The sequence below is a fragment of the Colletes gigas genome, unplaced genomic scaffold (genome assembly GCF_013123115.1).
Source record: "Colletes gigas isolate AHSC1104 unplaced genomic scaffold, ASM1312311v1 Colletes_gigas_Sc00022, whole genome shotgun sequence".
Taxonomy (NCBI): Eukaryota; Metazoa; Arthropoda; class Insecta; order Hymenoptera; family Colletidae; genus Colletes; species Colletes gigas.
This window is the reverse complement of record NW_025106651.1, coordinates 671,837-689,574: the sequence shown is the minus strand read 5'-3', so window position 1 is coordinate 689,574 and position 17,738 is coordinate 671,837. Positions and strand designations below refer to the sequence as shown.

Genomic DNA, 17,738 nt, shown 5'->3' with positions numbered 1-17,738 from the left:
AGAGCGAAGAATTTCGTCACGATCGTTAAAGGTGTTTCTCTTTGCTTCGAAAACCGAGGGAAGCGTTTCGGTTTCCTGTTCTCGACGACTCAGCTTGTACGATTCGTAGCCATCTTGATATTCTACACACAATCGTCTCTGACGTTACTGTTGGTCATAGCACCTGAGGCACACAAGGCGTCGCTCGTCGAATGTATTCATGTTACTCCTAACAGATTGTCATTCACACGTGCTATCGTCGACGATGAGATTTTTGTTAGCAAAAGTTTTCGTCAGGCGTGGTTTGCGTGCATTTTTTACGATGCGTTCCGCCGTGTCGAGACACAGAGAAACCGCGAGACGTCCACGAGTGTTTTGGAAGCTGACTGTATGTTTCGATCGACGGATATCGGCGACGAGTAACGTTCGATTTGCAATACTCGACGTGCGAGCATTTTGAACTGCCGGGTACTTTCTCTACATGGGCAATAGGACTCGAACGACACGCACCTCTTTAGAACGGTTAGATATCTGATATCTACGTAACTTCGATCATTGTACACACGACACTCACGTTTTGACATTTATACAAACAAAACGTCGGTCCCGTATGATAGATTTTAAAAGTAACCTTGTCTAGTAGGGCTTAATGTCAATCATGTGTTTGGGCCCATGTTGGATTCAGTGGCACGTAACATTTACGTTCCCTTGTATTGCCGAGAAGGGGCCGATTTGTTCGCGAGATATATAAAAAAAAATTAAAATGAACAAAAAGACAAGTCGATCGTGCAAACAGCGGGTGTCTGCTGAGTTCATGATGAGCCTCGCATTAACTATTTACAGAGTAGAAAAAAGTGGAGCATGGAATGGTCATGGTGAAGTTTTGTACTTGACGCAATAACACTTATCACTTTAGGCACCATTTATCTGATTCGCTTGTAAAACAGCAAGAAGTATATATATCATTAATTAATGTACATCGCACGTAGAATTAACACGAATAGAAACGAGTTTTGTGCTTGTATTTGATTGCAAGGATCGAGACACGAACGAGCCTGCACTCTTACGTATTTTATCTAACTCTTGTCACGTTTATCATTTATTTATTTTTTTTCCTGTATATTGTATATCTAGTACAAATTACTTACTGTGTGTGCGTCTGTGTGCGTGAGTGTGTGCGTATGCGTGTGCGCGCGCGCTTGTGTGTAGTTGTTCGATCACGTTAGTTGGTTAAAACGACTCACACCAATTCCTATCGCAGTTCCGGTAAGTTTAGTCCATTAATTATCTACGTTAATATAATACGTATAGATGAAGCGGGAATTACGCGATCACGTAGTAAATGTTTCAATTGATTGTCAGAGAAATTGTACTTTTCTCGATGTACGATTTACGTTTATATCGTTCTAAATTGTAAATGGTTCTATTTCCTTCGAACAACTGACACAGAACTTTAACTCGAGTATTGTTTTATTTTTATTTTTTTTTGTTATTGTGGCAGCAGACTAAATTGGCACAAGAAAGAGCTAAAAATTTTAGATTTCTCAACGATATTCACGTTTCTCTCTCTCCGTTCTGCTAACCCGTTCGTTTCGCGCGTATTCATTTGACCGTATTTACACTCTCGAGCAGTATGACGACAAGTGCCCTCGAGGGGCATGTTCAAAGGAAGAAAAGCAAGTGGAAAACACAGTAAAAGCAGTCGGTCAGCACACGTAGAGAGAAAAACGTAACGAGATCCTTAATTGGTTGAGACGTATGTAATTACATAGAACGTGTACATGGTAGTTGCTTGTAAGTTTCTCTTCTTTAAACTTCTCGAACTTCAGCGGGAGTGGAATCTAATTCGTTCGTTGTGTTGGCAGACATATTGTCGTGTGTGGCCACATCACCTACGAATCAGTCTCGCACTTTCTCAAGGACTTCTTGCACGAGGACCGCGAAGACGTTGACGTGGAAGTTGTCTTCTTGCATAGGTATGACCATCGATATTACTTTTGCTTCCAAATCAGTCTCTATGCACTGTACTTTCCTAGGCTCATTTAGTCCACGAAAGCCTGTATAATCGATCTCTATTGGCACCAATTTTTTTTTCTCTATAATTTATGTAACGTGTCATAGTCGGAGACATTCTCGCATAGACAGATGATCTCGTTGTTGCTTACACCGCATAGATAGTTTACCAGATGATTATACAGGACGTCTACAAACATCCTTCTATCTCCCTATCTCACTTAACGCATAAATTTGAACACGATATCGATCTTGTACAATGTATTCAAATTTTGACCATCGCCAAAAACTATCCTCATCTTTTCCAAACGAACATATCATCGTTCTCACCTGTCATTTACGTTAAGTATAATGTTACACGTGCTATAAATCGTTGATCAATATGAAATTAAGTAAGTCTGCTACTGTAATCGTTACCGATAAGCACACGTTTATTAAATAGCAATGCGATATCGATTAACACTATTAGGAAAAAAATATACACGTCTGATGTCGTTACTTACGGGTAACAGGGTAAGTGTTGGTTGCGTCCTGCATAGGTTTCCCACTTATACAAGTTGTTCTGCGGTTAAACGGCCAAGGGCGATCAGACACCGTCGATCCAGCGTTTCACCGTTCGTTCTGAATTTTTTAGCGCGAACAGCTCGTGTTTGATTATTCGATCGGAAGACGGTTTGAGACCAGTCGACAGGAAGCGTTGACATAAAGGATAAACCCAAAGGAGACACACGGTGTCGGTGGACGGTTACGATCGAACGAATACGAGGTCTGATCGTCATTGTCGTAAGGAGTGGTCTGTGTTTTCAGGAAAGAGCCAGATCTCGAATTGGAGGGTCTCCTGAAGAGGCATTACACGACCGTGGAGTTTTTTCAGGGCACCATGATGAATGCCGTGGATCTGGAACGCGTCAAGGTACCCTGAACCCTAGAACAACCATCATACAAAACCTCCACCAACCATACAACTCCCACCAACCAATTTTACCCTCGCGTGGCCCCTCGCGCTTCTCATTTCTTTGCAGTTCTTTAGGTTATCGCGCGGTTATCCACCTGGACGTAATTCGACGTGATGATCTGTCAAACGATTCTAGATCTGTTCACATTATGACGTACGTTGATGCGTACACTGCGAGCAATGTGAAAATACACACACCGTATAGCGTGTATATTCATGGTTACGACGCGTCCTGTAAGCTCGTAGAAACAATCGGCATCGTTTGTCACGGTGTTACTAGCATCGAGATAATCGATATCTCGTTGGCAACACGACCGGTTACACTTATGCTGGAGTTAGGTGCATATGAACACGTACTGATACCACTTGAACGCCAGGATTTTTCTATTTCCACTTGTTTTCTTCATTTATTCTCTATTTTTACTCATACTTCTCTCTTTCGTGATTACTCTTTCTTACTTTCTTGTTCTCTTCCTCTATTTCGTTCTTTTTATAAATTATATGAAGTCACTCGGTGCCACGTAACGCGATCGATTCTCGAATACGGAATATATTCTACCGGGAAGTGTCAACTGTTATCTTTAGGGGAATGCAAAATTTTGTGGCACCGTGTAGCATTACATATAAATGTACACGTACGTACAAGTCGATTCTTGCGAAGCGATTTATACGATTGTCTGGCAATTGCGAGGACGTACTCAATATATTCAATAATATCGAATATTATAATCTTTAACACGTAAGATAGTCATTCGTTAGAAAATTCCAATGAGTAATGTTTCAAGAATATCCATAACTGTACATATAAAGTCATGGACACACAGTGACGTGATTTAGAAAGTACGCCATTGTACGTTTGATATTGTTACTTTCTCATTACGACAGTGAATTACGCGAGTAGCTGAAAATAATTTTCGATGATGCAAATTGTTATTCAATAAAATGATTTTGAGGTACAGTTAAAATAGTTTTTAAAACTATGTTCTTTATAAAGATCTTTTTTTCGAAACGAATAGAAATTAGCTTGCAACCTTTCTTGCAAACATTTATCACGAACGAGCCTCAATACATAGCAATTTTTAAATAATGTTAGTGGCTTTAAGAGTGCTATAAAATGGCATCGAACCATAATAATATTGAAAACGTTTTATCGTACGTATTCAAATGTTGCAGATGATCGTAGAAATCACTTTGAAAGAACAATATTGTACGGTACTGGGGTATGTATATAGTACAAGGCATACATGTACATATTTATACATTCATACGTATATACGTGGATAGCATATGTACATATACATACATACATATATGTACGAATTATATAATTATAACATAGTATAATTATAACGTAGAAAGCAACCGCCTGCGACTGCATGGTATGCTGTAATGAGCTATGGAGCCGAATCAGCGTGCAGTAGAGACTTACTTAGATCTATTATCACATTACATCTCGTGTATCCATGGCCCACGAGGGAGGCTACGTATTCCTGACTGACTAGAGAATAGATGAATAACAGTATAAACGTGCATAGATATATCTATTTACCTATAAATCTGGGTAATATCTTAAGGAGCCTTTTTGCTGTCCCTCGAGAGCTTGGCGCAGACAGCAATTCGAACCATTTAGTTACATTATAAGTCAGATGTCCGTCGACCTACGTCGGCCTGTTCGGCGATATCTCGCGAAAGGCGCAGTCCGATACCAGAGGTGAATGTTTTTATAAAGAAAAACATGTCGTTTTGTCGGGCCGGTGCCGTTTAGGAAACCACCAGATCTCGAGCTAGAGGGACTGTTCAAGCGGCATTTCACCACCGTGGAGTTCTTTCAGGGGACTATCATGAATCCCATTGATCTACAGCGCGTCAAGGTGAGTCTCACATCAACCGTCCAGAAAAAGAATCTCCAAACCCCCCTTTCTCCTTCCCCCAAAACCACGAAGTAAGTGTATGATAATCTCGCTGACTAATTTGCAACAACTTGTGTATCGTGCGAGTTCACCCGCAACACCGCCCCCCCATCTCCTCCATCTGTCGATACACCTCCAAATCATTGAATTGTCGTTGCCCTTTCGTTTCTACGGCAGCGGTCGCCATGACACTTTGATTCAATCTGAAATCTCTTGGATAGGACATTGGCCGGAACTGGACCGAAACTGTGCGTGGACCAGTCTAAATTAGCGTTGTCAAAATTTACGAAAAATATTTTGAGCGTATTATTGCATTATATTTGTATAATCATTCTCTTTCAAATGTTTTCAACGTTTGAGGCACATATAACTCTGTCGAAAAATTTTTCTTTAATTTTCAATTTTCACAATGCAATATTTTGCACTAACTTTGTGTTTGAGATTTTAGTCTAAATACAGCCACTGGTGCGTCAGTTACGATTGCTAAATCTGAATGGTAATTATAGAAAATTGTGTCTTTTCAGAAGCGAGTAGAAGGTTTGTGGTTGTTGAAACGATTCTTCCAACCAGTCTGTATACTTGATTTTGATGTTAGTATCAGCCACTGTGCCCCGTAATTAGCACGCATTATTATTGTCATTACACACAAACGTTCAATGTTCTGTTTAATACAAATGCAATATGTCGACAACTTTAATGATGAGTAAAATAGTGTCATGGTTGCCGCTCCAAACGATCAGTAGTCGTTCGAGAACCGACGTTTCTGCAACAGGACAAAATGCTGTTACTCCAGGATGGTTGTTGCTTGTGTGTTTCCTTCTGTGCACATTGACGGTGTTTCATGAAACCCCTTTGACGCATTTCCTATGCTGTCATCTGCTTTCGTGTCTCGTCAGTCTGTAATAGCTCGTTCGAATCGAGTCGGTGAAACACGCGATGCGTGTCCCATGGACTATCCGCGATTGAACGCGTTACGCTCTTAGTGTCCATGCTGTACGTTTAGATGAATAAATTTGTTCTCCTGACGAGAAATCTCCTAATTTTGCTATCTCTCACCGAGGGCGAGAGACGTCGAGAGACGTCACAGCGGAAAGTAAAATATCATTAGTTTCTTCCAACGTGTGCCTGCACACGTATATTTTGACATGGCAACTTGTATTAGAAAAAGTTCCTTGAAGGTTGTTTGCACCTACTGGATAGATCCATGCCTGCTGTCGATCGAGGTGGGTATGTGTTTGTGGAAAGATTAGTTTAAACGAATCGTTGTTTCTAGGAGTTATATATTTATTTTCTTTTATTATATTAGAGATCTAGATTACTCTACGTCAGTGAGTAATAACTCTTTGTTAGATGTAATACACCCCGCAGTAAAGGAACACAATACGTTGTTTGGCTGTCTGCATAGTATCGTATTATTTTGATCGGTTAATAGGTCTATATCGACGAACGATGGGCATGCTAAGAAAGCTTTGATCCCGCGAACATTAGCAGTTCGGCTTTTAGTTAATCGTTTACGTATTTAAGGAATGTCGTTTGAGACTTGCTTTCATATTAATGTTCGAAAAATGCGTCGAGAGTACATGTTATAAAATATGACGGAAGAAAGGACAGAAATATGAGAAAACGCATGAAAGAGACTTGAAGTATTAACTTTTATATTTGATGTTGTGTTTTAATTTTTAACGAAATCTTAGATTTACCTTATAACCTGGCTAGATACCCGCCTTTTGACATGTTACTTAACATTTGTTTCTGCATACCTGCGGCACATAATAGAAATTGGCTTAAAATTAATGCTTGCAAGGAATCTTAGCACGTAGCTGCATTCCCCAGTATGTTCGATACGTCGATGACGAATCCCTCCATTTGTTATTTTACCGATTATGCACCACTTTTGATAAAGATCACACGTTTCACTTACTTCGAACGCCACCTCTTTGCGATTATTCATACAGATTTTAACAGACCTAGAGTATATACATATAGATTAAAATATCATTAGTTACCGATACGATACAACACATAAAGTATCATATACTCGAACGATACGTTTTAAAGTTACATGTTAGATGCCTGTACAGAATAAAAATCGGTCAGCTGAAATTACTTTCGCGGTACTCTTTTTTTCTTTCGCGCCGATTCCTTTGTTTACAATCTGTTCAAGAACAATTTCTACTTTGCTGCTGCTTTCTGACTCCTGACCCACCCAAATTACATTTACTTTCATTAATAATCATACGTCGAAAGCGATACGTGGAATATAGACCTCTCGATCCTTTTTAGGTCCACGAGGCAGACGCGTGTTTGGTACTGGCGAACAAGTACTGCCAAGATCCGGACGCAGAAGACGCGGCAAACATCATGCGCGTAATCTCTATCAAGAATTATTCGGATGACATTCGCGTTATCATTCAATTAATGCAATATCACAACAAGGTATTACTGTTAAAAAGTATTTCACGCAGGAACTTAGATCTAGTGTCATTTTTTTTTACCTTGAGATCAATTTTACGTTGTAACGTAGCACCTGTTTTTAGCTTTTGACAGACAACTAGTAATAGTTTCTCATAATATGAATATTAGTTCTGAAAAATAATATCAAAACTCCATCCATCAAATACTGATACGTTTGATGAAACTTATATTGTAGTGTGCAATGTGGGTTCGATTATTTGTTTAAATATCATTTTTAGCGATTATTTAAGCGAAACGTATTTTCGTAGCTATTAGAAAAATTAGATAGATCTTGCACATCCCTTTTAAAAAAATACAATACCTTTGGAATTTGTCTATTATAATATACAGGATAAGCTTAATTAATTATATCAAGGTCAGTTTTATCTTTTTTATCTACAACTCTATAATTTTCTGCTTTGAAAAGCAGTAATTTCCAAAGTGTCTATTCAATATGTGATAATACTCAAGATCGTTTGAAAATCGTGTTGATGTCGTTGAATTGTTTTTAACTTCAGTTGCAATATGGTTGGTACGATATAATACATTCTGATAACACAAACTCGTCGTTAAATTTATCTCAGAGTCAGCTACAAAAATATCTGAAAAATAAATAACATATAATCCAATAGCATACTCTTTCGTATAAATTGTCATATTTGAAACCATTCGATGGCTATACAGGGTGTTCGGCCACCTGGGAAAAATTTTAATTGGAGATTCTAGAGGCCAAAATAAGACGAAAATCAAGGATACTAATTTGTTGATTGAAGCTTCGTTAAAAAGTTATAGAAAACTTTTGCAGCCACACAGTATATTTTCGGTAAAGAATTTTTTTCTCGAAAGTACGTAGGAATTCGGGGGTGTGTCTATCCACCAAAAATGATTGTAATTCATCTCCTCAACCGAAAATAATTTTTCCAGAACAATTTGAAATTTTTTAATTTTGTCGATTTTGTCCACTTTCCTGAATTTTTTTCTCCAAAGTGCGAAAGATTTCGGGGGTATGTCTATCTACCAAAAATGATTGTAATTGACAATCGAAAATAATATTTCCAGTACGATTTGAAATTTTTTTTTCGCCAAAAGATTTCAGCATCTACCCCTGTTGATTTTTCTTAAAAATTCGTTTTTGATTTTTAGTAATTTTGTTTGACGCCCTACAGAAAAGTTGTCTAATACTTTTTTGTAGGCACCCATGAGCTCTATTTCAGAAAAAAATTTCATTGAAATATATTCACTATTATAGGATTTATGGCTAATTGAATATTAGACCATTTTTATGGTGTTTTTCTCATTTTGCGGGGTCAAGGAACAACTTTTTTTAATATTGTTAGAATTTATACATATTCTCTATCAAAATACGCGTTGTTTGCTTTTTTAAACATTAAAATCCTTCAATCCGTTCAGAAGTTATGATGTTTTAAAGATTCACATGAAAATTCAGGCAGAGATTTCTGACCAGAAATTATATTTTCGGTAACGAATTTTTTTCTCGAAAATGGTTAGGATTTCGAGGGTATGTCTATTCACCAAAAATGATTGTAATTGACTCCTGAAACTAAAAACGATTTTTTTAGAACGATTTGAAATTTTTTAATTTTGTCGAAAAATTTCTTATCTACTCGAATTTTTTTCTCGAAAGTGGTTAGGATTTCGAGGGTATGTCTATTGACCAAAAATGGTTGTAATTGATCCTCGCAAACGAAAATAATTTTTCCGTGAATGATTTGAAGTTTTTTAATAACTTTTTAACGAAGCCTCAATCAAGAAATTGATATTCTTGATTTTCCTCTTATTTGGCCTCTAGAATCTCCCATTACAATTTTTGCCAGTGGTGGCCGAACATTTGAAACAAATTATAAAAGTAAAACTGACTTTGAATACTTATGAAATAAAAATTACCGAAATATCGAACTTTGAAAAATGAAAATAACAGGGATAGAAAACTATGTGGTTGACTTTGCATAAATATACAGAATATTCGATAATTGGTGTCTCAAATGGCAATAGGAATCATTCTATAGGAGACAATAAATCGCGACTACCGCGTGTATCGTTACTTTGAAAAGAATATTTTCTATATATAGGCTGTTTGATTACAGAAATTGAAATTTGTTCCAGGCCTACTTATTAAACATTCCATCATGGGACTGGAAACAGGGCGACGACGTAATTTGCCTAGCCGAATTGAAGCTGGGTTTCATCGCACAGTCTTGTCTGGCCCCGGGTTTCAGCACAATGATGGCCAATCTCTTCGCTATGCGTTCTTTCAAGACGGTCAGTAGAATGTCGTTCACCGGCAGACGAATAATCTGCCGATTCTCTTTATCTATGCATGTGTGAAAAATGTTCCTTAGGTTTTTTCATGGTCGAGCTGTTCACAGTGATCGCGTGCGAAACCATTTTTTCCTCGTCGGTGATGTTTTCAGAAACTGATGTCGCAGGTCGAGCATTTCTTTTTTTTCCTCCCCCCCCCACCACATCACTGTTTCGAATTTTGTCGATAGTTTTGTCGGGCGCGTTCGGTGCATCGGGGCCGCGGGTTCTTTCGTTATTTGTCGCCGGATCGAAACGTTGAGCAAAGAGAGCCGACGTGCGAGAACGATACACGGTCGTTTCACTGTGGACAAACGCGAGAAATCCGTACATGCATAGGAGCGTGTGTGATTTAGAAATAGTTGGTTGATTGGTACCAGTCGCCCGATATGCAGGCTTGGCAGAATGACTACCTACGTGGAACCGGAATGGAGATGTACACCGAAACACTGAGCCCTACCTTCATTGGAATGCCTTTTGCCAAAGCCACTGAGTAAGTCGGTTCATGACCAATCCAACATCCACCAGATAACTGCATATCTGATTCAAGAGACGAGATCTGTGGTTCTGCGCGTTCGTTTTGTGCCGTAGCTCAGGGTGTTGTATTTTCATCTATAAATTAACTGGACAGGAGCACCGTTAATTCGAGCAAATTGATTGTGCCAAGGTTGCAGGAGATCGAGCCGCTCGTTGGAATTTCGCGAAGGAAAATCTTATGGTGGAACCGTTCTGGATATGTCAAACTCATTCGTGGTTGTTTAAATGGTATGAAAATTTATTTAGAATAGACTATGTTATGTGACCAAATTATTCAAAGGAGATAATGATTATTTACTATTTTCTTGTTTAATATCATATACTTCCTCAAAATTATTCATGGTTTAATTTTATAATATTCTTTCTACTTGTAAATGATCATAGAATATCCGTAACGTTTTCCACTTAAAAAATTTCTTTGTAAAATGCTAACGATTTGTTTCGATTCCCTTCAAATTCACCATACTCAATTTGTTCAATTCAATGTATTTTCTGAGATCATATCCATTTATAGATTAAAATTAAACACCCTGCAAGTACCTGTCCATGCATTCTTAACATTCAACGAAATTTAATATCAGTTTTACTTGACCGAAAATTAATTGTTTTCTACTCGAGCTAAATTGTTTTTCGCAAGGAAAGACCGCCGACTCGAGAATTCAGCAAGTTATAAATCTCAAGGAATGTGTGCAATTTGACGAATTTTACCTCGAGACTCTAAATACAATAATTTGGAAATCAATTTTTTGATTCTAAAGCTTTATAATTTTACGAATTTTTGGGCCAGTAAAGTCTTCGTCCTGCAACAGTTATTTTGCGATTTACTTGAGCATTCGATTAACAGTTATGGGTAACTTTTGCTCGTCTACGTTTTATTAAAACGATTAACAAATTAATAAAGCCTGAGCCTTCGTAATTTGAATTAAAGCACGACCATTTCACCCATAACGCAATGGCTGTTCCAACGTTCGAAGAAGTCGATGAATTTTTTCGTTGGAAAAGTTTCTTCGTCTCGCAAATGCTTACCCTTGTACGTCCACGGATAATGATCATACAATCTCGAGCACCAAAGCTAAAATGTTCGTTTCAGAAAAACACATATATACAGTTTGTTCGAGAATTCTTATCGCGAGAATCCGTGTCTCAGAGATACATGGACTCGGTCAACCATTTCTTTTCGTGCCCGCGTTAACGACGGTGGAATCACTTGAGAAGGGTCGGTAGTCTCTTGAATCAGAAAGAAAAAAAAAAAAGGATGAAGCTTTGCCTCGCCTATGTCTTTCACTACGCTCCACTGTGCTATATATACATTATATGGATTATATATCTCCGGGGTGTTCCAAAAATCTCTACATGTTTTGGTGAAATGGGCCGAATTTCGAACAGATTTCTGAACAACAAGCTCACGTGTATATTTTTATACAAACTACAATAACTGTAACCCATTAAAGTTGATTTTATAATTTGATAACGACGCATCAGAGAACTTAATTAAATGCAATAAGCAAACTAATGATCGGTTTTGTTTCCATTTGATGATTGCATCTTGTATAAAAATATACCCGTAAAAGTGTCGGTATGAAGTCGTTTGAAATTCGCTTATTTTCATGAAAGTTCGCAGGGATTTTCGGGACACTCTGTATATACAAGCTAGACCATTTAAATGAGAACACCTAAGGTCGAGTCAACCAAAGAATCGACTTGGAAGACCTCCCACCACTTGCTCGGTAGTGGGGAAATCTTCCACGTTTTACTGCCTTGGCTGGCGACACGGATGCTCAGAGTTCGTCAGCATTCAACGAAAGTAGTGATGGGACCGAGCATATCGCAGTGAATCTTTATTTTTACGAGTTACTTCCCCTCGAAAGTTCAAACTCTCGTCTCGATGAAAATTTCGAAATCTCCGCCATCTGTATCCGTATAACAAAAACTAAAGTTTTATATTTTTCGTTGCATCGATATGAAATTATTGACACGTTACTCGCCACGATGAATAGATTTGTTTGATCAATAAGAGGGCAGCATTTGCCACTGGAGAACATTTCTAGAAAGAGAAAACAGGAAAACGTGTCGACAATTGTTGATATTATCCTAGCAAAAATGAATCGAAACTCGACTTTATTTAATTGAAATATTTTTAAAAATGGTTCATGTATATTTAAAAATAGAATGAATTTTGGAATCATTTTCACCGAAAAAGCTTAGTAGCTTATTCACTCACTGAAAAAGTATTATTATTTGTTACTCTTCGATTGGAGATCATTTGCAAGAGTTCTTGTATATTTACTATTTTAAATACTGATTATATTGTTTGTCTATCACAAAATTGTGACGTGTTTGGAATACTTCGCTACAAGCAGCCAAGACAGTAGGAGTTATGTAGAGAGTGAGGCTCTCGTTCCTGGAACGTCTCCCATCAGCCAAGTCTATTCTTTGGCTGACTCGACCTTAAATATCTCCGTTGCTTGTAGATATATGAAAAGGCTGCTCAGGACAAAGTTATACTGTTAGAAGTGGCAAATATAGTGACAGAGGAAAACGTTTTCCTAAAGTTATTCTTTCCAAGATTTCAAGATCATTTTTGTTTCTATGTTTCATTCATCTAAACGTAAGAATATCAAAAGTAGATTTCAAATTAAAGGTTGTTCAAACATTCCATTGTGTACAGCAATCATTTTTGAAAGAATCTTTTCTTGTCTTTTATGCACAGAGTGATCCTAGAGAACATGACTAAAACAATATATATGATTTTGAGGAAACAAAAAAAAATAATCTTAGACAATAGTTCTTTTTCTTTCATGATTTTTGTACATCTTTTCTTGGTTCAACGTTCTCCTAAAAAGATTTTACATACGGCCTCGAGCAACGGAGACATTTAGGTATTCTCACTCAAACGGTCCACCCTGTATATACATATACTATATGAACGTGTCAACTATACTATACAGTACCGTATCTGTGCTCTACACCTAATCGATGTAAGCCACCCCTTCATCGCTTTAGTAACGTTACAGTAATTTCACCCGTTTTTCGCAACTTCCATGTACGGTTCAAACTCGATCGGATACCGCGGATTGCACGGACATGGATAATCAAAGATTTCCTAGACACGTCGAGGACAATCGATGGCGTGTAAGCTTGCTGGTTTACCCCGTTACAGAGAAACGTTTACGAACGTAATTACCAGATTTGATTTGCAACAATTTTGATTGATCGCATTCGTCTATGACATTGCACGCAAATATACGACCTTGTAGAATAGAATTTTCATGGATATTCTTAAACACAGGGTTGGTCATTCGATCGTGGACACCAATTTATCATCGTTGTTTATGAATCACATTAATTAAACTGTCCAAAATAAGATTAAACTGTTCAGAGAAACGTAAATAAAATTTCTTCAAGATTTTAAAGTGATCGATTTTTGAGGGGATAAAGAGAAGAATTCATCGATCTCAAAAATGTACTATACTAATCATATAGTCTGTATGCACTTACCGTTGGAAATTTAAGATAGCTACAAGAAGCGGAAAAGGAAGAGCCATGAACTGTGAACGTTTCGTAAGAAATTGTATCATCAAGGATCGTCTAACCATGTTTTATTCAAGAAATTTTACTGGAACGTTTAGAGGACTGAATAGTATAACATGAACGTGCCTTCAGCGCGACGGGTGGTCGATGCATTACTATAGAATTGCAAGAGCGTTGGATATAAACTTTATCCAATGTTGGATCGAACTAAAGGAATCTATAAAGTGGTAACCCAGTTTCCAGATCTTATTCTAGTAGAATTTTATGTAAGAGGTAAACTTAAAAATATTGTTTACGATAAAAGAATCTACAACATCTACAATGCAGAGATCTTTTATTAAGAGTTCTACATTGATGTCAATGACCATCATTTTGAGTACCTGTGGTGGCTTCCAGATATGTTAATAAAATGTAAATATCTTGAGATTTGATGAGTAGAATGGTACAATGTTACAGATCGATGAAAATGTCTTATCTTTTACAAATAATAGGGAAAAAGAATTATTTTCTTATTATTATGTGCGTCTGATCGAACAGTTTAATTTTATTACAAATGGTTTTTTCCATGTGTTCGTGTGCAACAGATATAACTAGGTACTCCCATCTTGATGTTCCACCCTGTATACATGCGATTTCGGTATAATGTACATAATAATATGTTTAACAAAATAATGTAACACATTTTCGTGTGCTAAGAATCCCCTTGCTTGATTAACTGACGAAATTATTAAAAATTCCCCCTCACGACGCATACACGATCGAAAGTACAAAATTAAATCTACAGCTGAAATTGAAATTGATATAAATATAGTAGGTCACTTACTATTACTTCCAATTTACATTGGTATTTGTTGCTAGTATATGCAGGACACTTCTCATAAATTATCAATGGAAATTTAACTCTAGTACGTGAAAATGTGTTAAACGTTTCATAAAGCCGTATCACGTGGATGCTTCGAATAGAATCATAGTAGTGGGAAAAACCACTGAGACTTTTCTACCAACAGCTTGCATACTTGGCCGATTTTTCACTTGTCGCAGAGATTCTATCAGGAAAATTCGATCAATGTTTGTTTCCCATTAAAAATTGTTCTCTTCTCGACGTATTATCCTATATATCTCCAGTTGGACGAACTTATCTCGTTCCGGCGATCCGCGAGCGTTCGTTGTCAATTATTCATATCCATCGATCCGACACTCCGCGGTACTGATTGACTCGAATGTTGTTCGTATGTAACGAGAAATCACAATAACATGCATTAACAACAAGTGGATAATAAGTGAGCATTAGGGTCCGTGTACAGTAGGTTTCATCTCGATCTCGTTAACAGCTCGTTTCGCCAATGAATGGCGACTTCAGCCTTGCAGATGGAACGAGTATCGAGCTCGCTACATGTCGTGTCGATGAAAGAGCGCTGTTCAGGTCTACAGAGCTTTAAAACTCAAGCCAGACCGTGCATGAAAACATGCTTATATTTATATATTGTATATATATATTTATATATACGCGAATACGAAAAACTCGAGCGCGAATGTTATAACGATCGTGACAATGACCGATGACAAGAGAAGATCTTTCGATTAACGATCGTACTTAGGCAGAGTCAACGGGAACCTGGCCAAAAGCAGTTTGCCGAAGATCATATATACAGCCGAAGTGTTCAATACTAGCATTCTATTTTCGTCAGAAGCTGTTCGTATAGAGGATAGCAAAGGGTTACCTAGTGTGCGCTTTCCGATCAAAGTCAATTTGATTCCCAGCCACGCGATCCTTGTACCACGACTGACGACCGACGTGTACACTCTGAAAGGAACTCCTGTTCTCCTTTTTTCGACTCAGACAAAAATGGGAAAGGGCCGAATTTAGCCGAATTAGCACACAGGGTGATGAACCATTCGAATCTCTTTTTTAGTTTCAGAGACGAGGAAAATATTTCTGGCAGAAATCGTTTAGACATTTACCTGACAGTAGATGGACTTATATAGAACATTTTACAATCACCTTAAACGATATTTAAATTTGTAGATTAACGAACAGAGAGTTTGGTAATTTTCCAATTTATGTACAATATCATACAAAAGTATTCGTTTCTACAGTTTTCGCGAAAACAAATGCTTGCAATAAAAATGCACGTAACTACACTGCATTTTCAGTAATTCGAAAATATTATTTTGTTGTACCGGATAAATCTCTTAAATATAAAACTCTTAAATATTACTGTCAGTATAAATTCCTATCGTCTCATTCAAAAGATAAGTGAAATTTAAAGCGAGCAATAGGGTCAAATCATTTTTCACAAACAACGTCTGCCTAAAATATTTTTATTTCCAAGCATAAAAGAGTAATTCGGTGGTCCAGTTTCAAATCGCCCTGGAAATGGTAGAGTCAACGAGAAGTAAACGATGGATTTTGCGTTTCGTTTGGGAACTTTAACCACGACTTTTTTACAGAAACTGTTTTTTAAGACGTACATGATTATACGTCGGCGTTGTTTTCGATAAACGTTTCGACTCGAGAAATGTTTCCCTTTATCTCAGTGTGGTCCTGCGGAAGAGCGTATTCTGCCTTGTTTGCCTGCACGAGGAGAAGCAGACCGGGAGTCGGCATCCCTCCTCGTGCTAAGTTCATCCAATCCGTCGTGGATCTTGAAAGGTTTGCTGACGTGGGGCCTGATTGGTTGGTGTTTCAGTCGCCGGATACTCAGGCGTGGCAGAATGATTACCTGCAGGGCACGGGCTGCGAGATGTACACGGAAACACTCTCCCCGTCCTTTACCGGGATGACATTTCCCCAAGCCAGCGAGTAAGTCCTCGCTGCCATTGGCTGCCACACACGCAAACATTTTTGAATACCAAGGACAATATCATGCATACAAAGAACACACACACACACGCACACGCAAACGTACAGAAACACACATAGAATCGAGTAATGATACATCAAAGGTCTAAACAGGTCACATAACACGAGAACACTCGACCGGACAATCGAGTGCGAGATTATTCTTTCTCTGTCTAAAATCCTGGATCTCGCACACCTTTTGTGTATTTCTGACATCGTTGTGAAACATGTACATACACTCGTACGTGGATTACGAATGTCACCTCGGTTTTTTTGCTCCTTGAAAGACTCCTTTTCTTCTACCAATATTGTTAGTCAGCGTAGTTTGTTATTTTTCCTTTTTCGTTTTCTTTTTTTTTTTTGGTTTTGGTACTTTGGTATTTTGGATGTATTTTTTACATTTTATACGCATACGATCGTACATTTTACCAGTAACATCTGTTGTATTTTTTAACGAATACTTTGCTTTTTTTTATTCGACTTTTCTACCAATATTTTTACGCTACATAGAAGTAGTTAATAGTGGGACGAATGCAGATTTCACAGCAACTTAGGCGTACCGTCGTAAGCACTGTTAGCGTGTCCTTGTAAGCACTATTTTAGAAGTGAATGGAGGTCGCAAAAATAAAAAGAAGTTATCGTTAACGCGTACCTCGTTTTTGGGAGTAACCGTCCGTTTAAAAAATCGTTATGGAAATAGCCACTTTAAATCTGCACATGGATCGACCTATCTTTACTACCTGAAATCTTTTCTCTGTTTTTAGAATTTTTATAACAATACACTATATAGAGTTACATAATTGCATGTGAGATACCGCACGATAAAAATATTTTAATTAAAAGCATCCAAGTTTTTGAAATTAAATTTTTCGTTCGTTTATGGGTATTTTGGAATTTAATGATGAAAGTAATAATAATACGCAGGAAGTAATACACCAAGCCCATGTAATTAACACACATAATCTTGATGCGGTTAGTGCAACACTTTGAAGTAAAACAATTATGTTCAACCAGACCAGACAAAATAAAATATTGAAAAATATACACAGTCAGCCATAAAAGCAGAAAGACTTTGAATAAAAAAAATGTGTCTATATCCTACACTTTACTGTTTAAGTACCTATTGTTAATACTTGACATAAATTGTTTACGAAAGCTATCATGCGACACAGAAATGGCTATTTCTATAGTCACACTC

The 17,738-nt window shown here is 37.5% G+C and overlaps 1 protein-coding gene across 6 annotated transcripts in view; it reads left to right on the top strand.

Moving 5' to 3' along the window:
- Window positions 1-17,738, top strand: part of LOC122401209 (calcium-activated potassium channel slowpoke) — a 121,333-nt gene that overhangs the window by 70,196 nt on the left and 33,399 nt on the right. For 3 of the 6 annotated variants that reach the window (XM_043403208.1, XM_043403207.1, XM_043403206.1), the window contains exons 8-12: window positions 1,845-1,955; window positions 4,713-4,818; window positions 7,141-7,293; window positions 9,436-9,591; window positions 9,993-10,123. In XM_043403208.1, coding sequence (XP_043259143.1) covers window positions 1,845-1,955; window positions 4,713-4,818; window positions 7,141-7,293; window positions 9,436-9,591; window positions 9,993-10,123 — 657 coding nt within the window. Of the gene's footprint in view, window positions 1-1,844; window positions 1,956-2,799; window positions 2,906-4,712; window positions 4,819-7,140; window positions 7,294-9,435; window positions 9,592-9,992; window positions 10,124-16,388; window positions 16,502-17,738 lie in introns of all 6 variants that reach the window. The other 3 variants (XM_043403203.1, XM_043403204.1, XM_043403205.1) reach the window with 2 other exon arrangements.